Raw genomic sequence first — 26,404 nt, 5'->3', positions numbered from 1 at the left:
TTGTAATCTCGCCCTACATGGGGTAGGAATGTGAAATTGAAAATACAAGTGATGATTTCGGATTGTATGAATTGCCCCATAGTGCAGACTTGTTAGAATTGGACAAACCTTACAGAAAAAATGAGACCACATACACCAATTGCATCACAGTACCTTTTGAGGGGGAAAAAAATGAACTCTTGATTGTCCTTTCCTTTGCTGTGGCCAGATAGCGACAGGTATAAATTAGCTCTGTAATGATTCAGAAATCACTGTGTAGATTGAGCCTGGATTCTGGCTCTGAATACTGCAGTATGTGCTTCAGCTTTTCAAAAAAGTATTAAAATAGACCAAAATAAATTAAATATATATATATATATATTTTTTTTTTTTCTACTTAAATTGAGTTTAAGGTCCCTTTAAAAAGAAAAAGCAAAAGGAGAGAAATCTGTTCACAAAATTCCAATTTTATTATCTGCAAGGTTAAAATTCAACCACATTATACCAAGGACATGCGGTCAGGGGAGGCAGAGCCTCACCTGTCATTAAAAGAAAACAGAAAATAATGTTAAAGTAAAATAAAAATAAAATAAAACATAAAAATGTTCTGACCTTAGCTGCAAATACACGGAGAGAGGCAGCAACCAGCTCAGCCTCCCTCAACTGCATAACAACCTAAAGGTGCTGTATGGAGCGCAAGCCCACTGTCTGTCAGGTCAGGAGTCGCATCTATATATCCAGTATAGCAATTTTTTTCTTTTTATTTATTAGTCTGTGTTTCTTTGTGTCTGTGTGTGTATCTGAGTAATTATATGTGAGTGTCTGTGATTGTTTTTGTTTCTTTGAATTTGTGTATGTGTCTCAGGAGTGTTTCTTTGTGTCTGAGTTTTTTTGAGTGTGTGAGTATTTCTGAGTGTCTGTGAGTGTGTGTGTGCCTTTGAATGTTTTTGTTTGTGTGTGTCTGTGAGTGTGTGTGTGCCTTTAAATGTTTCTGTTTGTGTGTGTCTATGAGTGTGTGTGTGCCTTTGAATGTTTTTGTTTGTGTGTGCCTGATTGTTTCTGCAGACTCAAGTATTCAACAATTGAACCTCTATCAGGTTCATATGTGTATTTTTCTGACTCTGATACTAGCTAGTGCCTCACCTGCCACTGACCTCACCGCACATTACTGCATAATACACCTACCTGCATGTCCTTGAAAGGGTTTACAGAGTGACATTCATTTAAATAAGCCTACACCTGTTTTCAGAAGCGATAATTCCATAGGTTGAAAACATAACCTAGTTACGTGTGCACAGTATAACTGACTTTAAATGCAGTACATAGTGAAATATATTGGAATAAGAATACCCTTTGGGGTTTGCCTTAAAGTTGGCAGGTGAGCTTATATGATTTCTCCAAAATATTGTACTAAAAAAAAGTTTCTCATTGACGTTTTGAAATAGCGTTCAAGTAGGTAAAAGTTTCCCCTTTAAAGGGACACTGAAGTCAAAATTAAATTTTCTTGACTCATATAGAGGCTGAGCAGTGATGGCCAACTTCCTAAAACTTAGGGGCTGGAGATACATTTTGTAGAAGCCTTAAGGGCCACAACTCAATATCTAAGAAGTCTAAAGGGGGTGGATATAAATGTATGGCTATCAAACACACAAATTATATTTCCTTCTTTTCCTACCCACCAGACATTCCCACAGGTTTCTAGTATCACTTTTTCCTGTGGCCACAAAAAGTATTCCACTTTTTCCAGGGGCCATCCTGCAGCAATTTTAAGAAACTTCCATTATTATATTGTGCACAGTCTTTTTAAATGCACACTTTCTGAAGCACTAGCTCCTACTGATCATGTGCAAGAGTTCACAGTGTATATATAGTAATTTGCTGATTGCTCTCACATAATACAGGATACAGCAAATTGAAGTACATTTTAAAATTTGTCAGAAAAAAAATCTGCTGCTCATTTAAAATTCATAGTAAGTGCTATTGTATTTTAATTATACATTTGCTGGTTGTGCAAATCTACTCTATTTAATGGTCCTTTACTGTCACTATAATGAAGGAAAGTTAGCATTGCAGCTAAATAAAAACAAATATAGCAGCATTGCAAAGCAGACTTGACAACTGCCTATTTTCCAAGGACAGCTCCAGTTTTTGTCCTCTTATCACATTGTATAATTTGCCAGGAGTCTATACCATATTGTATCTGCTCTGAGGTGTGTGCTTGGCATGGAGGTCTATAATTGTGTGAATCTTACATGAGGTCTTTGTCAGTCTTATGTAGAATATTTTCTTACTGAAGCATCTGGGACTCCTGTACTTTACCCTAGAATATCAGAATCTTAAAACAATATATCTAATCTGGTGAATTAGCATCTGTAAATCTCCTACAATATTTAATATGTTATGTATATTGTGTGCAATCCAAACCCTTAGATAACATGGTCAATACTCCAGTAACTGTGTACTTGTTTACTCTGATGCAAAGTGTCTTTGGAATTTGTCCACCTTAGTTGCCATCATTTGAAAACAATCTCACTGCTTAACTTATCTATCCAAGTCACATGCTTGGAAGATGGTATTTATTTAATACACAAGAAGGAACACACAATTATATTAACATAAATTAATTTGGACTAGGATGTCAGGGAGACCCAGAAGCGACTATGTTTCTGGCATAGATTATTTATAAGAGTTAGGTAGATCACCTGACCACACCCATAGACTGCCAGGATTTACTGAAATTATCTGCCCCCCATGTCCTGAGCTCACACCTGGATGGCTGATATTCCGTCCCCCCAGCCTTCCAACTTCAGGTAATGTTAGGGGGATATGCTAACAGGCTGGATTTTCAAAACTTATATGTTAGAGCAGAAATTGATTCATTATAGTGTTTGTGTCCAGATGAATTTACCTGTGCTGTTAGTAAGTTGTGATTACAGGAATTGAAGAAAGCTGCATTAAGATGTCTAGACCGGAATATTATTGATAAACTGTTAAAAAATCCCTGAATGTGAGCCTGCACAGATATTCTACAGGATCAGCAAACTGAGGGGCTAATGTATGGTTACCGATTACTAAATCAATTCAAAGAACATGCAAATATGTTGAAATCTATTTATAATTTTTAAAAAAAGCAAACAGAAAAGTATACACCTTTTGTCTTGTTGTCTGATAACTGAAACAAATTAAATAATTGATACATTGACTGATAAATTATTTGTGTCAATTGATGTTTTGCTTGTTACTAAATGAATAAATATGTAACTTATAAGATCTATTTTAACTGTATCAGAAAACAAATAAACCAAATAATGGATAAGTGAATGGCAACTTATACAAGATGTGTCGATTCTGAATTATTATGAGTTCAATTCTGTATAACTTTACTATTGCTTTGTTACTGAATGAATGCAGTATGTATGTATGTACATGTTTTGTTGACTGAGTAGAAAATGAATGCTATTATAAAACAAGTATATTTCTTCGATATTACTGAATAAATGAGTGAATTAATGAATGGATCAATTATAATGAAAATATAAAACATTTCTGCTGGATTATAAAATTAAATTAAAAAACATATTGATTACTAGAGCCACTCTGTTAATGAACAAATATGCACATTCAAGAGGTTATTGGACATAGAAGATGGAAAGAAAAGGTTGAATTGTAGGTAGCTCAATTATAAAATAAATGAATGAATACTGTACCAGATTTACTACTAATGCATTAAAATATACTGATCTCTATTAAAATGTTATTTATTGTGTGAATGCCTGTAATATATTGGCAAATTAGTGAATTACCAGATGAATGAATGGAATTATGTAGCAGGTGCATAGCTGCTGCTTTTCAAAAATAAAAAAAAATCGGAGCCTGCAATAATTGCCTTGCTGCTTGATTACTAAAGTAATGGGTAGAAGTTTGCATCAAACATATGATGCGATAACTAAAATAGCATGTATAAATATACAACTACAGTTTGGTGTCTAAGCAAACAAAATAATTAAAAAAAGAACGAACAAGAGAGTTAATGGGTGAATTGTTGATATTTTGAAGAGTTGTATTGGTATATCACTAAATTATGATATGAATGTACTTTGGATGTTTTTCTGGATTAGTAAGTGAATTAATATTTGTGTGACATATGAGCAAGCAGATCGGCACATGATCTCTCTATCACCCTTGCTTTACAACAGGAGTGGGCAATTATTGGCCCTCCAGATGTTATGGACTACATCTCCCATGATGCTTTGCCAGCATTATGGCTGAAAGAGCATTATGGGAGATGTAGTCCATAACATCTGGAGGGCCGATAATTGCCCACCCCTGCTTTACAACATTCAACAGTTCATTTTCTCAAGGTTTTTGTAATATAAAATCCCCAACATCTGTGAACTTGTAGAGAGGGATAACTATTTCCCTTATATCCTTCATTGTGTGTCATTTGTCATTACAGAGTCCCAGCTCTGGAAGTATAGAATGTTTTGTAAAAAAAAAAAGCCACCGTATTCTCAATGACTTAGAAGACTGAGTGTGGCTTTGGACACTTAATCTTCTTGACCTTGCGCATGAATCTGTTGAACTCTCGGTTTTTCTTATCCCACTTGTGTATTGCTGTTAGAAGGTGCTGGCTTTTTACTTTCCGTCCCAGCACCAGAAACTGACCACTGAGCTGGTCCAATTGATGACAAGGACAATTGGCTCCATTCTTCAAGTAAAGAACTAGATCACTCCAGTCTTTCTTCTGAATATGACCTCTCTTCAGAGCTTTCTTCTTTTTGAGAATAAGCTTTTTGTCTCCGCTCTCCTTTTTCACCTCCCGAATGGAGATTTTGAGAACTGCATTTAGGAAAAAAATAGAATAAATTGGTTTGAAAACTGAAGATTAATTAAAAAAAGGGATAGTAAAGTCAAAATTAAAGTTTTATGACTCAGATAGATCATGCAGTTTTAAGAAACTTACCAATTTACCTAATTTACCAAATTATCAAAGTGCGTACATTCTTTTTATATGCACACTTTTTGAGACACCAGCTCCTACTGAGTATGTGCAATAGTTCACAGTGTATATGTATATGAGACTGTGATGGTCCTTTAAAGTGTCCTACTAAATTACCTAAGCAACGTATACTGTTTTTCGTCAAGGGTCATTAAAGGGATATGAAACCAAAATGTTTTCTTTCATGATACAGAAAGAACATGCAATTTTAAGCTACTTTCTAATTTTCTCCTATTATTAAATTGTCTTCATTCTCTTGGTATCTTTATTTGAAAAGCAAAAATGTAAGCTTAGAAGCCGGACCATATTTGTTTCAGCACCTGGGTAGCGCTTGCTGATTGGTGGCTAAATGTAGCCACCAATCAGCAAGCGTTACCCAGGGTGCTGAACCAAAAATGGGAATGCTCGTAAGCTTACATTCCTGCTTTGTAAAATATAGATACCAAGAGAATGAAGAAAAAGTGATAATAGGAGTAAATTAGAAAGTTGATTGAAAATTGCATGCTCTATCTGATTCATGAAAGAAAAAAAAAATGGGTTTAATTTCCCTTTAAATGAAATTCCACATAAAGTGATGTGTATTGAAAAATAAAATGCACTAGCACAACTATTTACTATAATGTTTATTAAACCTAGGACCACAATAAACCATTCCCATAATTGCCCAGCCATAGCAACCTACTGCAAACTTTGCACAAACAAGCATTTCATGTCAGTGTTTTTAACATTTTTAATTACTGTTCTTTCGTAGTCCTAAAAATGTTTGGATACAATATCTTATTTACCAGATATTCCCTTAATTTATCTAACTAAATCAAAGTAATACGGCTATATTACGATTTTTGCGTTATGAGCGGCTCGGTACTAACTTGCAAGATATTGTCACCGCTCACTTACCTACAGCGCTGGTATTACAGGTTTACAAAAACCTGGCATTAGCAGGCAAGAAGTGAGCGTAGAGCAAAATTGAGCTCCATATGGCACTCCAATACCAGAGCTGCGGTGAGCTGGTTTTACGTGCTCGTGCACGATTTCCCCATAGACATCAATGGGGAGAGCCGGCTGAAAAAAAGCCTAACACCTGCAATAAAGGAGCATAAAGCCCCATAACGCAGCCCCATTTATTCCTATGGGGAAACTAAATTTATGTTTACACCCAACACCCTAACATAAACCCTGAGTCTAAACACCCCTAATCTGCCGCCCCCGACATCTCCGACACCTACAGTACACTTATTAACCTCTAATCTGCCACCCCCGACACTGCCGCCACCTACATTATACTTATTAACCCCTAATCTCCCCAACATCGCCGGCACCTACATTATACTTATTAAGCCCTAATCGGCTGTTCCCAACATCGCCGACACCTACATAATGTTAATAACCCCTAATCTCCCGCCCTCAATGTCGCCGCCACCTACCTACACTTATTAACCCCTAATCTGCCGCACCCAACGTCACTGCCACTATACTAAATGTATTAACCCCTAAACCTAACCCTAAATCTAACCCTAACACCCACTAACTTTAATGTCATTAAAATAAATCTAAATAAAATCTACTATTAATAACTAAATAATTCCTATTTAAAACTAAATACTTACCTATAAAATAAACCCTAAGGTAGCTACAATATAACTAATAGTTACATTGTTGTATCTATCTTAGGTTTTATTTTTATTTCACAGGCAAGTTTGTATTTATTTTAACTAGGTAGACTAGTTAGTAAATAGTTAATACCTATTTACTAACTACCTAGCTAAAATAAATACAAATTTACCTGTAAAATAAAACCTAACCTGTCTTACACCAACACCTAACCTTACACTACAATTAAATCAATTACATAAATTAAATACAATTAACTAAATTACAAAAAATAAAAAAATAAATTATTAGATATTTAAACTAATTACACCTAATCTAATAGCCCTATCAAAATAAAAAAGCCCCCCCCCAAAATAAAAAAAACCCTAGCCTAAACTAAACTACCAATAGCCCTTAAAAAGGCCTTTTGCGTGGCATTGCCCCAAAGAAATCAGCTCTTTTACCTGTAACACAAAATACAAACAACCCCCCAACAGTAAAACCCACCACCCACACAACCAACCCCCAAATAAAATCCTAACTAAAAAACCTAAGCTCCCCATTGCCCTGAAAAGGCGATTTGGATGGGCATTGCTCTTAAAAGGGCATTTAGCTCTTTTTCCGCCAAAACCCTAATTTAAAAATAAAACGCACCCAATAAACCCTTAAACCGGGCAGAAGTCTTCATCCAGACGGCATCTTCTATCTTCATCCATCCGGAGCGGAGCGGGTCCATCTTCAAGACATCCGGTGTGGAGCATCCTCTTCAATCGACATCTTCTTGAACAATGAATTCTCCTTTAAATTATGTCATCCAAGATGGTGTCCCTTGAATTCCGATTGGCTGATAGAATTTTATCAGCCAATCAGAATTAAAGGTGAAAAAATCCTATTGGCTGATGCAATCAGCCAATAGGATTGAGCTTCAATCCTATTGGCTGATCCAATCAGCCAATAGAATTGAGCTCACATTCTATTAGTTGAACAGGGTTAGGGTTAGACTTAGGATTAGGTTTAGGGGTTAATAACCTAGTATAGTGGCGGAGACGTTGGGGGTGGAAGATTAGGGGTTAATAAATGTAGGTAGGTGACGGCGATGTTAGAGGTGGCAGATTAGGGGTTAATCATATTTAACTAGTGTTTGCGATGCGGGAGTGCGGCGGTTTAGGGGTTAATATGTTTATTATAGTGGCGGCGATGTCCGGAGCAGCAGATTAGGGGTTAATAATTTTATTTTAGTGTTTGTGATGCGGGAGGACCTTGGTTTAGGTGTTAATAGGTAGTTTATGGGTGTTAGTGTACTTTTAATCACTTTAGTTATGAGTTTTATGTTACAGCTTTGTAGCGTAAAACTCACTACTGACTTTCAGTTTATGGTATGGATCTTGTAGTTTTAGGCTGTACCGCTCACTTTTTGGCCTCTCAGGCAGACTCGTAATACCGGCGCTGTGGAAGTCCCATTGAAAAAGGACTTTTTGAAAGCTGCGGTAGTTACGTTGCGTTACGGCCAAAAAAGTGTGCGGTACACCTAAACCTGCAAGACTCGTAATACCAGTGGTAGTAAAAAAGAGTCTTAACACTGCTTTTTCACTCATACCGCAAAACTCGTAATCTAGCCGATAATTAGTAAAGAATGAGGGCTAGATTACAAGTGGAGCGCTAAATTATTGCGTTACTGGAAACAGCCAAATTTGCCTGTTTGCAGGCACGTGATAATTAAACAGCCATTACAAGTAACTGGTTATTGCTACCGTGAGCTTGCGGTAGCAATTAGTGCTCAGAAAATTAACCAGAGATTAGATCTCATTGTTAATTTTCTAAAAGTGCCCCAAATGCCCTCAAAATAGAGGGCATTATAGTTTTGTATTAAAAAATAAATGTACATTTAATAATGGTATAGACTGCAATGTAAATAGATATGTATAGGATTATATACATATATATTTTTGTGTTAATATGTGTATATACACATATTAACAATTTAACACATAAATATATATGTATATAGTCATATACAGTACATATATATTTAAAAATGCTGCCCAATGCCTTGCTACGTACCCCCTTCGCTACACTAGTTCTCATGTTGTGCATATTCTACACATATTCTTTATAGTAGTGTCTATTACATGCAGTTATATGAGCATTGGGGTATACTGTCCCTTTAAGTGAAGGTGTCAGTGTAATATATTTTAAAAGTGCTGTACCTACTTTTTAATCTTGCAAAAGTGTTTTAAGAAATAACAAAAATATAATCTTTTTAACCTTGTTATTAAACATTTGTACTATAGACACTTTAAAAATATTTTAAATGTTCTGGATTAAATATTAAATTTAAAAATAAAACAGGACCCATGGCTCCTAAAATACTAATTTTGGCTAATAACATTCTTTTTAATTCAACTCTCTACATCCATATAAAACATTACGGTCTAAATTACAAGTGGAGCACTAATTTATCATTTGTGGGTGCGGAATAAATAACCAGCCATTACAAGTGACTGGTTATTGCTACCGCAAGCTTTAAGGTAGCAATTAGAGCTCATAAAATCACCCCCAGAGATCAGATCTCTGGTTAATTTTATAAATGTTTCCCAATTGCCCCCCAAATTAGGAATAGCGTGCATTTATTAAAGAAAACAATATGAGCGTCTTTAATTATTTTGATAAATTACTGCACTAGGAAGTTTTTAGGGGCTAAAGTCAGCGGCTGTGGGGTGTTTAAAAAAAAAAAAGGGCACTGAAAACTGCCTTTACATTGCGGACTATGGGAAATGTGTGTTCCCTGTAAATATATATGAATATATTTATGTGTTAATATGTGTATATACACACATTAACACATAAATAAAGTATATATGTATATCAGCATATACATATATATTTAAATTTGCTGCCCATCGCTGCGCAACTTCCCTCCTTCACATTGCACCTAACTTGTAAAACCAGTGTACATTTGCGTGCGCTGGTATTACAAAGTGGAGCGCAAATATTGTTTTTTGCAAAATCGATATTTTATGCTCCACTTATAATCTGGCCCCATGTTGTGGCTCCTAAAAACATATTGGGCTAGATTACAAGTGAGGGGCAAAGTTTTTGTGCAAGCGATATCATGTTTTCGTGAGCCTTTTAAAGTGCGCTATTTTAAGTTGGGCGAAATCGCGATTGCGCTAGCTACAATTCTTACCGCAATCTCAGAGCTCTGGTTAACTGTTTTCCGAAACTAAAAAGTTGCACAAAACACATCAAAAATACATTAAAAAGTACAGTTACACTCATATTAACACTATCTAAAAAAAATTATTTAATAAAAATATTGCACACAAAAGTTATAAGGGCTCAAAGATACAAGGTCGCAGATGTTAGAAATAAAAAGTCGCCAAAGTACTTTAACATAGAGATACATACAGATACAATGCTAAAGATGTATTTGCATGTATTTGTATGTTTATACTGTATATATGTTTAACTGTGTACTTACTGTAAATATGTCACATTCCTATGTTCTTTACATAGCAGAATATGTTCTATGTATTTATAAATAGATATTCTTATTCTTATCTGCATATATGTATACCTATATATAATCATCTCTATATATGTATAAATATACTGTATATATGTTTATATGAAATATTCATATTTTTATGTCGGGTTAGTGTAATTGCGAAAAGGCTACTGTGTTTGCGTGAAAGTGTTTTTTTTCCCCACTTTTTTCTCCATTGACTTCTATGGGGGAATACGTGAATATGCACCCGTTGTAAGTTCAGGTTTTTGCACTAGTCAGGTTACCCTTGTGCAAAATATGTTGTTTTTTTTAAAACTTGTAATACTAGCACAACCTGACTAGCGCAAAAAACTAAATCCTAGCGTTGTTTTTGTGAATTGCATAGGAGCCATGGGTTCTATTGTATTTTTAAATGTAATATTTAATCTAGCCCATTGTTGGCTCAGCAGTATTTTGGGTGGCTCCTAAATTTAAAGGGACATAAAATTTTAATATGAAAATTTAGCAAAAGTGCATTGCAGCCCATAATAACTTTAACTATGTGTTTAACCTATTTTTAGGGGTCAAGCAGCAGTTTAATAATAAGGTGCTCTAACACATTACAGCAGTTTATTTTTCATCCCTTTAAATCAACTCCTTGCCAAGACAATGAACTCAGGCAAGCAGCTGTTAAAAGCATGTTGTATTCAAAACTGCAGTAACACATTTTCTAATGGTCTGGTCTCTCATCCACCCTCAACTGGGAGGTTAATTACTTCTGCTGCCTCTTGCATACACAGGTTTTTTTTCTGATAGCAAATACTGCACTACTGGAAATTTCAGTATAGGTGGTGGTTTAAACAGGCAAAACATGCTATTTCAAATGACAAAATAAAGATAAAGGTACTTTGATTAAACATTTTAATAAACTCCAGTAGGTAAAATGTATTATTAGCGACAAATTAAAAGGGAGACAATTTAAAAATTCAATGTTCCTTTTATTGATTTTTTAACAAGGACAGGGATGGAAACAAATCTGGCACAGATTCACCAAAGTTGTAGAGAAGGATGAGTTTTGAAATGTGACAAACTCACCAAGTTCACATTTGACCTTATTCCCCAAAATCACTAAGGCTGGTTTATATTAAAGCTGTTAAATGTTTTTGACAGACTGACAGTTGTTTAAATAGCTGTCAATGGGAGCTGAAAATGTTATTTTTCTCCGTTTATTTTGAAGCCATTGACCATTTTGGGCATGCTGAACATTGAAACTTATGTTAAAGGGACACTGAACCCAATTTTTTTCTTTTGTTATTCAGACAGAGCATGCAATTTTAAACAACTTTATAATTTACTCCTATTATCCAAATTGTCTTTATACTTTTGGTATCTTTATTTGAAAAGCAAGAATGTAAGTTTAGATGCCGGCCCATTTTTGGTGAACAACCTGGGTTGTTCTTGCTGATTAGTGGATTAATTCACCCACCAATAAGCAGGTGCTGCCCAGCGTTCTAAACCAGAAATTGGCTGGCTCTTTAGCTTAGATGCCTTATTTTTCAAATAATGATAGTAAAAGAAGAAAGAAAATGTGATAATAGGTGTAAATTAGAAAGTTGCTTAAAATTGCATGCGCTATCTGAATCATGAAAGAAACAATTTGGTTTCAGTGTCCCTTTAAGTCTACCACTACTAGGTGTAAAGGGATATAATCCCTCTACAACTATTCTTACAAAATATGTAACACTTTAGAAGATGTTTAATGCTTAGCATCCAGGATCTTCCAGAATTGTAACATTTGGGAGATCTTCCCGCTTTCCTTTCCACAGTTCCCCTGGAAACAGAAACTGTTGCTTGTTCTGGAGACTAATTTGCTAGAACATGTCATTTTAATGCTAGCGTCGCTGCAACTCTATGGGGTAGATTTGCTATAGCGAATCATGTCCGCTCGACATCACTAAATGCTGACAGCATACACCGTCGGCATTTATCATTGCACATGCATTTCTATTGAAATGCTTGTGCAGTGCCGCCCCTGCTCACTAAGCGGCAATCAGCCGCTAGCAGGGGTTGTTAATCTTCCCGATCAGATCTGGATGATTTCAATCCGCTACCTATAAGGTGGTGGACAGGTTAAGGAGCCTGCTGCTTCTTAAAGGACCAGTAAACACAGTAGATTTGCATAATCTACAAATGCAAGATAACAAGACAATGCAATAGCATTTACTCTTCAATTTCAAATGAGTAGTAGTTTTTTTTTCTAACAAATTTTAAAGTTATGTCTATTTCCACTCCCCCTGTACCATGTGATAGCAATCAGCCAATCACAAATGCATATACGTATAGTCAGTGAATTCTTGCACATGCACAGTAAGAGCTGGTGACTCAAAAAGTGTAAATATAAAAGACTGTGCACATTTTTTTTTAATTGAAGTAAATTGGAAAGTTGTTTAAAATTACTGCTCTATCTGATTCATGAAAATTTAATTTGACCTGAGTGTCCCTTTAACATCAGTTTCAGGCGAGCCTGAGACGATGGGCCCCCGAAGCAGGATTCGCTGCTTCATAAATGGAGCTCTATGTGTATAAACCCCCTTTAATGACCCAGCTTTGGTTAACAGTCATTTCCCTTTTGCAGGGGTTAAACACAGAGTTGCAGGCCTCACTAGCCTAAAAACAACAACACCAGGACCATGTGGTTTACAGAAAAAAACCTGTAATACATTTTAACATGATCTCTTTTAGATGCGACAAAGAAATAGAAATGACATTTGTGTCCCCTGAACTGAAAAGACGATAAGGTAGCCATATGCAAGATATCCTGACATGAGATTATCAAGAGACCTGTTTAGACAACGCTTTGTTTCTAGATAATGAGTTGCATGCCCATCAGTCACTAGGACAGGATCAGACAGTGCTAGGTTTTTATCTTCAGTCTGGGAATCAGTATAGCCTCAGATATAGCCTCAGAGGTTTCTATAAAATATGGTGCGACCTTCTGACTGCAGTAAATTAGGCCAGGTGTCCAGTATTGAACTGGACAGTCCAGTATTTCCACCGACTTCATAGTGACCACATTTTGCAAGTGAAAAAAAAGGACTCTGTTTACCAACAAGAATTATTTCTCAGGTGTCCAGACTAGTGAGAATTTATTGCAGGTAAACAGAACTGTAGAAATAGCATAGCCTTTGGTGGAAGTGATAGGGTTATACACATGCGTATATGAAAAACTGTTTCTTTTATACATAACTGCTTATTTTTACTGAAATGGCAAATTTTCACTGAAACACTGAAAACAGATAACAAAAATAACCCCCCACACCCCCATACACAAGATCTTCAGTTCTCTCAAAGGATCAGATTCTCTAAAGGTTGGTGATTCGGCGAATAGGCAAATGTGCGGAAAATGCAATTTGTTTGGTCGAATGACTATTCATTCCTGTGGAAAGTAGTTCATTTTTCAAATGGTGCAAAACATTCACCCATCCCTAGTGACTCAGCGCTCATGCGATATTCTAAAAAAGATGCATTAGTGCTATGAGAACCTTCACAAAATTCTCTAAAGGCAAAATTTTCCTTGGTAGCTGTGTTTCTTGCTAAGAGCATAACCTACGTCTCTGTATGCAAAGCCAAGACACATACTTTATATACAGTATAGAGCTCGAGCTACGGAATTTGGCGGCGCTATACAAATAAATGATAATAATAATAAAATAAGCTTTTTTGAAGTGTATTGAATGTAAGCTGTAAAAGTTGTAATGGAAAAACTCAAACTATTAGTGCAGATGATTTCAAATGTGTATTAAAGTCTACAGCAAAGTGTGAATTTACATTAAGCCATATTATTATTTTTTCACTTTTACAGGAATAAAAATGTATTTAAAGGGACAGTAAATTAAAAATTAAAGGGACACTCAAGTAAAAATTAAACTGTCATGATTCAGATAGAGCACACAATTTTAAATAACTTTCAAATTCACTTCCATTATCTAAATGTGCACAATCTTTTTATATGCACATTGCACACTTTCTGAGGTACCAGCAACTACTGTGCAAGATTCACAGAATATATACGTAAATGCATTTTGTTTGGCTGATGTCACATGATGTAGTGGGAGGGGAAATAGAAGCATACCTATTTAGGCTTAGGCGCAGCAACACACTGTATAAATACTGGGAGCTAGCTGCTGAGTGGTGGCTGCACATATATGCCTCTTTTCATTGACTCATCTGATGTGTTCAACTAGCACTCAGTAGTGCACTGCTTCTCCTTCAACAAAAGATACCAAGAGAATGAGGCACATTTGATAATAAAAGTTGTTTTAACTGGTATGCTCTATCAGAATTATAAAGCAAGAGTTTGTGTTTTGGGTCCCTTTAAAGTGAATATAAATTTTCATGAATCAGTGCCCAGTTTTTTAAAAATACTATTAAAAACAGGGACACTTTCATTCATGAAAGTTTACATTACTTACAAATACTTACCTTTTTCTTCACCAAAGTCAGATAGGCTATCCCCCGCCCGCTTCTTCCTGCTGTACTAACACAGCAATGACGAAACCAGCTTCCGCCAATCACGACGTGCCTCACGAGATAAACGCTCTGGGGGAGGAAGCCGGTTTCGTCATTGGTGACGTAAGGACAGAGGAACTGTGGGAGGGGGATCGGCGATCCGGCTTTGGTGACGAAAAAGTATTTCTAAAATACGCTGCAATGTAAACTTTCATGAATAAAAGTGCCCCTGTTTTTAATAGTATTTTTAAAAACAGGCCACTGATTCATGAAAGTTTACATTCACTTAAAGGTAAGTATTAAAGGGCTGCAGACAGAGGAAGAAAAACAATACCATGGTGAGTAGTAACCATGCTGCTGGTGTTGTACTCAGCAGTTTAATGTCCCTCTAAAACTTGTAATTAATATACAACATAATTTCTGAAAACAATGTTAAAATCATAAGCAAGAGGTAAAATTCAGAGGGTTCCTTATATTTCTATTGTAATATGAGTCAGTTTTGGTGAGTGGCTTAGCAAGGGCTTTCCTTAAGGGGTGTATGAAGTTTCTTGCCGTTGTCATAGGAAATCTCTAAGCATGTTACTGTTGCAAATACATTCAAAGAGAGAAGGTCAGTCCTGCCCCAAAATACCAGGCAATTCTCCTATGAACAAGGAACATGACAACCCCAGATGATTGTTTCAGCCTTCTGTGTCCTGGGCCTCGTCAGTGAGGTGCAGCCATTTTCTAAAGTCTAAATATAGCCACCAATCAGCAAGCGCTACCCAGGTGCTGAGCCAAAAATGGGCCGGTGTTCTATCGAAAACTCCAAGACCTCGAAAACTTCAAGATTGCGTAAGTTCCAGTGACTCTTCCATTTTCACTATTTGTTTTTGCCTCTGTATGGGGGCGCACCGTCAATCCTCTGACATCCACCCAAAGGGAATCTTGGGGAGTGAGGTTTAAAAGGGGGACTTTGCCCCCTTGAACCCCAAAGGTGGAGGCAAAATAAATAGTGAAGATAGGCGACTACAGTGCCCATCTTATTGGCCCATGCGTGAGGGACATGATGCACAACCAATCAGATGTATGGAGTCACGGAAGTGACGTAAACTTGGAATTTTTGACGTCTTGGAGTTTTCAATAGAACACTGGCTCTTAAGAAAGTTGATAGTAGGAGTGAATTAAAACGTTGCTTAAAATTACATGCGCTATCTGAATCATGAAAGTTTAATGTTGACTAGACTATTCCCTTTAAAATCATAGCTAAGATGACCAGCTTTTCTGGGAAAAAATATCGGCCATGATGCTTAGCATAAATTTGTATAAATAATTATACAGAGTTAATCAAGAATAAAAGCTGCTAGGACCGATTTAAATGATAATTTGTTCGAAATTAGATTACAATAAACTTCAAATAAGTTTGACCATGAAAGCATCTTTATTTCTATATTGAATCATTATTTTGACCTGAACCTTACAAATACCAGCCATGGCCTAGTTTCCATTGAGTTGGTAAAGTTTGGAAACTGGTGGTAACAAAATATTCTCCATAGACTTTATTGGAGATAAATGATTTTACCAACAGTTTACAAGCTTTACCAGCTCAATGGAAACTAGGCCCATGTAGGTAAAATACATGACAGCTACTACATGCACATAGGGGGCTACATTACTGGTTTGTGTGTGTTACTGACATAGGGCTCGTTTCCGTTGAGCCGTAATTAGGTTCGCACGAGGTCACAAACCGATAGATATGCTGTCAAAAGCAATTTCATTTATCGACTGCTTCTGATGGTGCATTATACCTCAATATAGGCAGCCGGGGTCCAGCTTTTGAAAATATTTTTGCGTCCCATAGAAAGTATTAGAAGCCGTTAAGAGATAACTTATACCATGTTTCCAATGAAAACACAAACCATTAATACACTGTCGGAGACTGTCGATATATTGAGAAAAATTACACCCAGCTCAACTAGGTGTAAAAGAGGAATCATAAGCTTTTTGAGACCTATTTCCCATTGAAATTTTAAAACTTGCAAATAATTAAAGTGTTTCAATGTAGAAAAAAATTGTAATATGTAATATTTATTGTTGTCCCATGTATAAGAATAGTTGCTATTATATTCTTATGGAAATGTCAATATGTATTTACATATGAAAACATATGCAAGCACATATCTACAGAATTCAAACTAGACCTATGCCTACGGCAGCAATACATATAACATATATTAAAAAAAAATGAAAATATAATTATAATAAAAAATAGTATTTGCTTATAGTTAAAAAAATATGTATTATAAATAAGTGTATCTTTATTTTTGTTTCTATTTAGAGGTGATCACAGGTAAGGAGCACAGACGTTAAACGTAAATTTGATAGTGTAAGGTTGGGTTACCATAGCAACTAAATGATTTTCAAGAATTCCGACGTTGGATGAAAGCGTTAACACAACGTTAACTTACAACTACACGAAAAGTACGACTGCACGCAATGCGCAAAATATTTCAATGGAAACCTGGTACTAAAATGGAGCCGGAAATTACTTTTAGCTGTCGGCCACTTCGGTAGCTTACGGCTCCATTTTTTATGGCTCAATGGAAGCGAGTCCACACAGGGTAAAATCACTGCCCTATGTGTTATAAATATCCACGCTAAAAAATAAAATAAAAATAAAAATCACTGCCTTGTGTGTTACTGGCAGCAAATGGGGCAATATCTTTAGCTGTGAAAAACATATATGGCTGGGCTTAGGATATGTTTGGTGTGGGAACTAGTGAGCAATTTGGCAAGGATCATTTTATTACCCCTCCTTCTTATCTACCTCAAGGTCCAGTCGGGCATCCTGTATTTTTGTGGAGGACGTCTAGCAGCCATACAGCAGTTTAAAGGGGCAGTCTACACCAGAATTTTTATTGTTTTAAAAGATAGATAATCCCTTTATTACCCATTCCCCAGTTTTGCATAACCAACACAGTTATAATAACATACTTTTAACCTCTGTGATTATCTTGTATCTAAGCCTCTGCAAACTGCCCCTTTATTTCAGTTCTTTTGACAGACTTGCAGTTTAGCCAATCAGTGCCTGCTCCCAGATAACTTCACGTGCACGAGCACAGTGTTATCTATATGAAATACGTGAACTAACACCCTCTAGTGGTGAAAAACTGTTGAAATCATGAAAGTTTATTTTGGCCTAGACTTTCCCTTTAACAGGACAGGTTTTTATATGATATTTGGTGCCCTTTCAGGACGATTGTTGCTAAAGCAGAAAGTATTTCATATTCAGATAATGACAGAGAAAATCTTATCAGTCATGTGATTCAACATCTGTGCATTTTATGTTAGGGAACTTAAAACTTGTCATAATTCCTGGTGCCTCTTTGCCAGCTCCTGTGGTCAGACATTTAGCTAGAGCCACATTCCTGCTAGTGTGCTTCACTGAGTAAGTCTCTAAGGAGACATCCTGACATTAAAAGCTGTATCTGGGTATTGCAAAATGTAATGATTGTGATGAGACAATCAAGTGCTGGAACAGAGAAAGAGCAAAAGGGCAAAAAGAGGGACGTGAGAGGGGAGAAATGGGTGAAGAGAGAAAAAAAAGTTGAATATAAGTTATGGTGAGAATAATAGATGAGGAATGTCTGTGTTGTATTATACTGAAAGATAAAGGGTTTATAGTGTATAAGGCGCTGGACTTAAAACGCTTTTTTGCCTCCCGAAATACTGTCCTCCTCCTGGACAGAGAAAATGTAAATAAAACAGAGAATTGTTTTCAGGGGCGCTTAGTAAGCTCAAAACGTTAAAGACATGGGTATGATCACATTAATAATGGGGTCCTTAATAAGGGTGTTCTCAAATAATTATATATATATATAATTATATGTATTTGGACTCTTTTCCTTTTTGTTATAAAATTTTTTGAAGGATGAATCACTCTTTTTTTATCTTTTATTGAAAAATACACCTTTATGTATTTATTCGTGTTTGTTATAAATTTGCATAATGGTTGTTATGTTCTTTATTAGTTTTGAATATATGAAACATAAAATGTGAATTCTAATATTTATCAATTTTATCTGTACCCAAATAAATATAATGTCACATTGAAACACTTCCGGACTCTCAGTTTAAAACCTCTATATTTGTGATATGGTCAAACCAGGTACGTAATTTCTGACTAATATATAGTGAAGAAAATATGAAAATATGTGCCAATTTTATAAAAAACTTTTACTTATTAAAAAACATTACATAAAAATCATAAAATACAAAAATATACAATTAGCAGATTTTTCACTGTAATCTATTGTGACAAAATTAAAAACAAACAATTAAACTTTCTTCTAAGAAAACCTTTGATATGCGTAGATATTTAAAATATATTACTAAGCTTATAACTTTATGCAAGTGTTTTCAATATACTTCTGCTTTAAGAAAATGGCTTCTGTGTTTTCTTCCTGGACTGATAGGTAAAGGATGGTCTAACGTTACCACCTTTAATTAACCGAAAAAGTATTTTTAAAGAGAAAGCTGTATAGTTTCTTTTAGCAAGTGGTAATTTTGTTGCAATGCATTATATTGTATTATACTGAGTATAGGAACACAAAATAAATCAGTGCTCAACAAATCTGTTTAATTGGAGCCAGTAAGGATAATTAGGAGCCAGGCATACTTTTAGGAGCCAGATTGTGCTATTTGTATATAGATATATGGAGAACAACCCAAAAAGTTAGGAGCCAAGGGTAGAAATCTAGTAGCCAGTGGCTCACTGGCTCCTGGTTTTGTCGATCCCTGCAATTCATCATTGTATAACTGATTTGTACAGCTTTCCACAGAACACCTAAACTACCAGTTTCTCCCATTAGTTGGCTTGTCAGCTGTCCACCTCAAAAATACTGGGCAATCTCTAGGTAACTGGGCACATTGGTAGGTAGGGTCGCACCCCCCAAAAAAGACCTGTACGTCAGCTGTCATTTAGGTGTTAAAATTACACTATAAAAGTTTTGACTTTTATATCCCTTTAAAACAGTACTTTTTTTTTAATTAAGTCATAATTAGACATTCCTGATTCAGATAGAGAATACAATTTTAAACAACTTTACAATTTACTTCTATTATTTAATTTGCTTCCTTCTCTTGTTATCTTTTGCTGAAAGGTTTAAAAGAACCTAGGTTCTAGCTGCTGATTGGTGGCTGCAGATATATACCGAATGTCATTGGCTCAGCCATGTGTTCAGTTAGAAACCAGTAGTGCATTGCTGCTCCTTCAACAAATGATACCAAGAAAATGAAACAAATGTGATAATAGTAGTAAAATGGAAATTTTTTAAAATTGTATGTTCTACCTAAATCATGAAATAACTTTTAGAAAATAAAATTTAATGTGTTTCCTATTAGTTGCTATACCAGCTGCAGAGTTTCAAATGTATTGGAAGTTGTTCCTTTAGGTATATTTTTTATATGAAATAACTGTTTCTGCTAACTGAAACCACAACCATACAGTGGGCGGATTTTGTGGATTATTTGAGAATTCCCGCTAGTAATTCTATTTCTCTAGTGAAATTATCTAAAGCCACTTTTTACCCTGAAAACAGGTTGTCTCGCTAAGGGGCGTATACTGCAATTTCGAATGGGAAGGAGATGTATACATTACTAAAGTGCACAATGAAGATCGTAATTTAAAAATCATTCAAAATGATTAACTGAACCATTCACACAAAAATACACAGGTATTGTGTGTGAGATAGAGATTATGGGACCTAGCTATCACGCTCCATACGAAGCTTGAGGGCCCGTGTTTCTGGCGAGCCTGCAGGCTCGCCAGAAACACCAGTTATGAAGCAGCAGTCTAAAGACCGCTACTCCATAACCCTGTCCGCCTGCTCTGATGAGGCAGACAGGAATCGCCAGAATTTAACCCGATCGAGTACGATCGGGTTGATTGACACCCCCCTGCTGGCAGCCACGATTGGCCGCGAGTCTGCAAGGGGCGGCGTTGCACCAGCAGCTCACAAGAGCTGCTGGTGCAATGCTGAATACGGAGAGCGTATTGCTCTCCGAATTCAGCGATGTCTGTCAGACCTGATCCGCACTGTCGGATCAGGTCCGACAGACATATGATAAATAGGCCTCCAAGTGTCGGTGTGTGAGGCAGAGCGAGTGTGTGTCTGTGTGAGAATGTTTGCATGTGAGAGAGTGAGTTTGTGAGCAAGAGTGTGTGTTTGTGAGTGTGTGTGTGTGACAGAGTGTGTGTGAGTGTGAGACAATGAGTTTGTGTGAGTGAGGGTGTGCGTGAGAACGTGTGTTTGTGAGAGAGTGTTTGTAAGAGAGTTTCCATACATTTTTGAATATTTAATGCAAAAGATTTGAATAGTACTTTTGAATACTGACTCCAATAGACTTATACTGAAGCCTATGAGAATCAACATTTGAATGTGAATATTTAAATATTCAAAGATGCAAACAAATATATCTTACATTAGTTAGTAAAGATTTTACCAAGGTATTTGTCCATACATATTCCTGTTCACATTAAGGTGATATAAAACGTTTAATTAAACACAGCATGAATTGATATCTAAGTGAAAAAATACAATTACGCACATTAGATAGTCATTATCAATACTGTAGCAATTTGTTGTCATGTTTTGCTTTTGCATTTTCAGTTTATTTTGCTTCTGTTTTCTGTTTATGGAAACTTCAGCAAAAGACCGGTTTCTTATAGTTTGATACAGCTTCACCCAACCTACTGGTCATAGATGCACAGACAGACACACAGACAGAGACATACAGAAAGGTACCATAACGAGTAGATATAGTGCTGTCATCATTTAAAGTGACATTATAGAACATACCATTTTAAACAACGTTCCATATTATTTCTATTATCTAATTTGCTTTGTTCTCTTCTTTCTTGAAAAGCATACCTAAGTAGGCTCAGGAGCTGGGAGCTATCTGCTGATTGGTGTCTGCACATGTATACCACTTATCATTGGCTTACAGATGTGTTCAGTTAGCATTAATTAGTGCATTGCAGCTCCTTCAATAACGGATACCAAGAGAATGAAGCAAAACTGATAACAGCAATAAATTGGAAAGTTGTTTAAAATGCTATGCTCTATCTGAATCATGAAAAAAAAATTTGAGTTTCATTTCCCTTTAACAAAGTGCAGTACAGTGCACTAGATACTCAGTCAAGGTGCCAACAATTTTCCCCAAGGGATTGAAGAATATAGCAATATCTTATTAATTGTGACAAATAACCTTTACAATAAGATATGGCAGGTTGTGGGTTAACCCTAGGAGGTTTCTCTTACCAAATTCACTGGCGCACATATGTTCATACATGGATTCAGCCTTCATTTCGATATCACACTGTGGGCACACCTCTGTTCCTGTGTAGACAATATAGGATATAGATTAGACCTCATTGACCTGAGAGATTTGAGTTAAAGGGACAGTCTACTTTGGAATTGTTATTGTTAAAAAAGACAGATAATCCCTTTATTACCCATTTCACAGTTTTGCATAACAAACACTGTTATAATAATATAATTTTTACCACTATGGTTACCTCTATCTAAGCCCTTGCAGACTAGCCCTTATTTCAGTGCTGTTTACAATCTTGCATTTTAGCCAACCAGTGCTGGTTCTTGTATAACCATTATCATTCTCCACAGGAGTGAGCACAATGTTATTTATATGACACTTATGAACTAGCACTGTCTGGGCAAACTTAGAGGTTATAAAGTATATTAATATAACAATGTTAAATCTATCAATTTTATCAATAAAAAAAATCAAGTTTTTTTAACACCATGGGGCATATTTATCCTTCAAGCTCGCTGGAAACACAAGTTATGAAGCAGCGGTCTAAAGACCACTGCTCCATAACCTGTCCACCCGCTCTGATGCCATGGACAGACATCGCCAGAAATCAACCCGATCGAATATGTTCGGGTTGATTGACACCCCCTGCTAGCAGCCGACTGGCCGCGAATCTGCAGGGGGCGGTATTGCACCAGCAGTTCACAAGAACTGCTTATGCAATGATAAATGCAGAGAGTGTATGCTGTCGGCATTTATCGATGTGCAGCGGACATAATCCGCAACAGGCTAGGTATTCATTATAGCTGAACCAATGCACAGGTGAAATAATCAGCTGGCGGGTGAGAGCAGGTTAGTAACCATGGTTACTGATCAGCTGATTAATTCACCTGTGCATTGGTTCAGCTATTATGAAAACCTGACATGTTGGGGGTACTTGAGAACCGCGGTTGAGAAACACTGGTTTAGGGGAGCAGTGGGGCAGAAAATGTTGAGTGGTAGCTCTTTGTTTATGATACCTTCCTACTCCTATGCTCTCCAAATCTTTATTTATTAACTTTATTTCAAATAAATTATCTCTGGATGTATAATGGAGATACACAATCCTTTCCATACTTCTTTGACCTCAAGTTGTGAGAAACATTTGAGACAACTATGAGCTTAAATTATTGGGGGGGGGGAGTCAGGGGCAGCAGATGTGCCAATGCCTAGGGCAGCACAAACTAGGGATGGTCAAAAGTGTTGAAAGTACAATTCATTCGGTCAAACAAATGGTCCTATGGACATTCATTTTGGACAAACAAATGCTGATAAGGCCAAAAAACCCTTAAAACTCATTAAGCGAATGTTATTTCCAATTTTCGAATGTAACTTTTGTTTTGGAATGTTCATAATTAGATTGAATATACACATTTGAAATTTCGAATGTAACATTCGATTTAACAAATACTATTTAGATGTTCAATAGTTCATGTGGTAGAGAATTTAGTAAAATGATACATAATATATGCAAATATATTGATTGATTGATAGATTGTTTGATACATTAAACAAATGTTAGAAAGTTGTATAAAACATTCGCCCATCCCTACACAAACCTTAATTACACTACTTAACATATGATAATTCTGTAGTGAAATAAAGTAATATTGTATTGTATAAAAATGTCGTAGAACTGTATAGCTTTTTATAGAATACTGTAGACCAGGGAAATCTGCCATTTCAACATAAAGCTAAAAAGCAATATAATTATGGCATAGACAATTAGCACATCTAAGCAAGTATCCTCGCTTTCTTTTACCCCAGAAGGACGATAGATTTGATTTATCAAACAAAAATTAGGCAAGTTCTCCTATGAATGCTTGCACAATTGTAATCTCTTATTTTTATCTTTGCGTCTGGTACCACAAAAATCCCCTTATGGGGTAGGTGCATCAAAAACAAAACCACTTCTGGACAGCTGTTTCGAACTTATTAGTCCTCATCAGCAGAGAACAAAACGCTACAAATTATATTTTCCTATCACTCAGACTAATAAGCAAATGTTTTACTAGTAACTTACATAAAATGAAATACTTTAAATGGACAGACTACACCAGGATTTTTATTGTTTTAAAAGATAGATAATCCCTTTATTACCCATTCCCCAGTTTTGCACAGCCAACACGGTTAAATTAATATATTTTTTACCTCTGTGATTACCTTGTATCTAAGCATCTTCTGACAGCCCCCTGATCACATGACCTTTTTATTTATTATCTATTGACTTGCATTTTAGCCAATTAGTGCTCTGTTGTGCTGACTCTTAAAGGAACAATCTAGTCTAAACTTTCATTATTTGGATAGGGCACGCAATTTTAAACAACTTTCTAATTTACTTTTATCACCAATTTTGTTTTGTTTTCTTGGTATTGTGATAAGAGGCTGTCTGTACTGGCTTAGAAACAGGCAGAAATTTAGAGGTTTAAATGTTATAAAGTATTTTAAAATAACAATGTTGGTTGTGAAAAGCTGGGGAATGGATAGTAAAGGCGTTGTCTATCTTTTTAGAAAATAACAATTTTAGTGTTGACTGTCCCTTTAATTTTAATGGTCAGTCTTCAAGTACTCTAGACGTTGTGGTATACAGTATCTGATACATTAAAGTAAGTGTATTGTTTGTAACATTTTTTTTGTAGGTTCAGGAGTAATTTCCATAAGCACTTCTTTACAGAAAGGGTAGTTGATTCATGGAATAGACTTCGATTAGAAGTGGAAAGGGTGCAAATAGATTATTGTATAGTCACACAATAATGTATAGTACACATTTTCCCAGAATACCTGAACTTCCATTATTTCCAGCTGGAGCAAAGGATTCTGGGTAAGAATATGCAAGTAAGCTCCATAAAGCATTACCTTTTTGCTTTAAATATCCATTATAAACTCAGATTCCCTCATGCCAGCGCAAGTAAAACGATAAGGGAAATGTTTAAAAAGAGTATTGTGTAGCTAATTTCCATATTGTTACCCAGAAACCTTTGCTTCAGCAGGAACAACTGGTAGCTCATGTTTTCTGTGACAAGATGTGCCGATGGGCTAACAGTCATCTATTGTGTGTTACTATAATTTATTTTGAGACTAAGGGGCCAAATTATTAAGCTCTGAAGCTTGATGCCCCTGTTTCCGCACGAGCCTTCAGGCTTGCCGGAAACAGCAGTTATGAAGCAGTGGTTTAAAGACCACTGCTACATAACTGATCCGCTGTCTCTGAGGCTGCGGACATCAATATGCCCAATCCTATACGATCGGGCTGATTGACATCCCCTGCTAGCGCCCGAATGGCCGTGAATCATCAGGGGGGCAACATTGCACAAGCAGTTCACAAGAACTGCTTGTGCAATGATAGATGCAGACAGCGTGATAAATACTTGATTGTGTGCTATTCTTAACTCAGAGTCATGAGCGCACCTTACACTATCGATTGTGCTTCAATTGTAGGCCAAAATGTTGTTCTGTGTCCTAGCCAGTGCGCAGTAGATAATTATTATTATTATTATCGTTTATTTATAAAGCGCAACATAATGCTGTAACATTAAGAGCCCCATTTATCAAGGGGTTGGAGCGCCGTTAGCTGCAGATTCGTATAAGTGAACTTGTACCTGAGAGTTAAGAAGCAGAAGTCATCAGATTGCTGCTTCTTTAACCACTCTGCCACCAGTTATGTGTCATATGTCAATCACCCCAAACTTTTCTGACCAAGGAGATTGACAACATTTGCTCACATGCAACTGGCTGCACACGAGCAAGGGGCGGGATTGTACAGTAACCATAGTGGGCAATGGTAAATGTGGGCAGCGTATTGCTGCCTGCTAGTTGCGAAGCCGGACAGACAGGGGCGGCCCCTGTCCGCCCCTGTCCGCCTTACTTTCTAAAATCTGGCCCTAAGGATACAGTTATGGAGTAAAATAATCAGGAAACATTTATATAAATCATAATGGAAGAGGGCCCTTCCCTTGAGTCACTGTAAGCTTTAAACCATAAAAAGAAGTATAGAATGTCCACATGACCAATTTCTCTTTTAAAACCAATCCTTTATTGTATCATCTTAAAGATGACCCAATAAAGGATTTGTTTTATGAGAGAAATTGGTGCTGTGGACATTTTACACTTCTTTGTACTATTCGAGGAGGTGGGCAGAGACCTCTGTCCTCATTGGCACATATAAGTCTAGCGCTGCGGAATCTGTTGGCGCTCTAGAAATACCTGATAATAATAATAATAATAATAATAATAAAGTCCTATTGGTTACCAAGTGACACTTATGATTGATTCTATGTAAACCTTAAAAAGATCAACAGGAAGAGTGGACTTGTGAGCTTACATTCTAAAGGAAGTACATGGGGGAGTTGAGGAAGAGGGAGACATGAGTAGTAGAGACATATTAAATTAAGTTGTATGCATCCCTGAACAGATGTGTTTTAAGGAACACAACATTTTTGAGACTAGAGAAAAGTCTGACTGAATGAGGCAAGGAGTTTCATATGATAAGT

The 26,404-nt window shown here is 36.3% G+C and overlaps 1 protein-coding gene across 1 annotated transcript in view; it reads right to left on the bottom strand.

Moving 5' to 3' along the window:
* Nucleotides 1-3,076: 3,076 nt before the first annotated feature.
* Nucleotides 3,077-26,404, bottom strand: part of SFRP1 (secreted frizzled related protein 1) — a 109,784-nt gene continuing 86,456 nt past the window's right edge. Inside the window, exons 2-3 of the mRNA XM_053718128.1 lie at nucleotides 21,866-21,943; nucleotides 3,077-4,818 (exon numbers count right to left, since the gene is read on the bottom strand). Of these exons, the coding sequence (XP_053574103.1) occupies nucleotides 4,499-4,818; nucleotides 21,866-21,943 (398 nt within the window). The 3' untranslated portion in view covers nucleotides 3,077-4,498. The remainder of the gene's footprint in view (nucleotides 4,819-21,865; nucleotides 21,944-26,404) is intronic.

The sequence above is a fragment of the Bombina bombina genome, chromosome 6, assembly GCF_027579735.1.
Source record: "Bombina bombina isolate aBomBom1 chromosome 6, aBomBom1.pri, whole genome shotgun sequence".
Taxonomy (NCBI): domain Eukaryota; kingdom Metazoa; phylum Chordata; class Amphibia; order Anura; family Bombinatoridae; genus Bombina; species Bombina bombina.
This window is presented reverse-complemented; position numbering and strand designations above follow the sequence as displayed.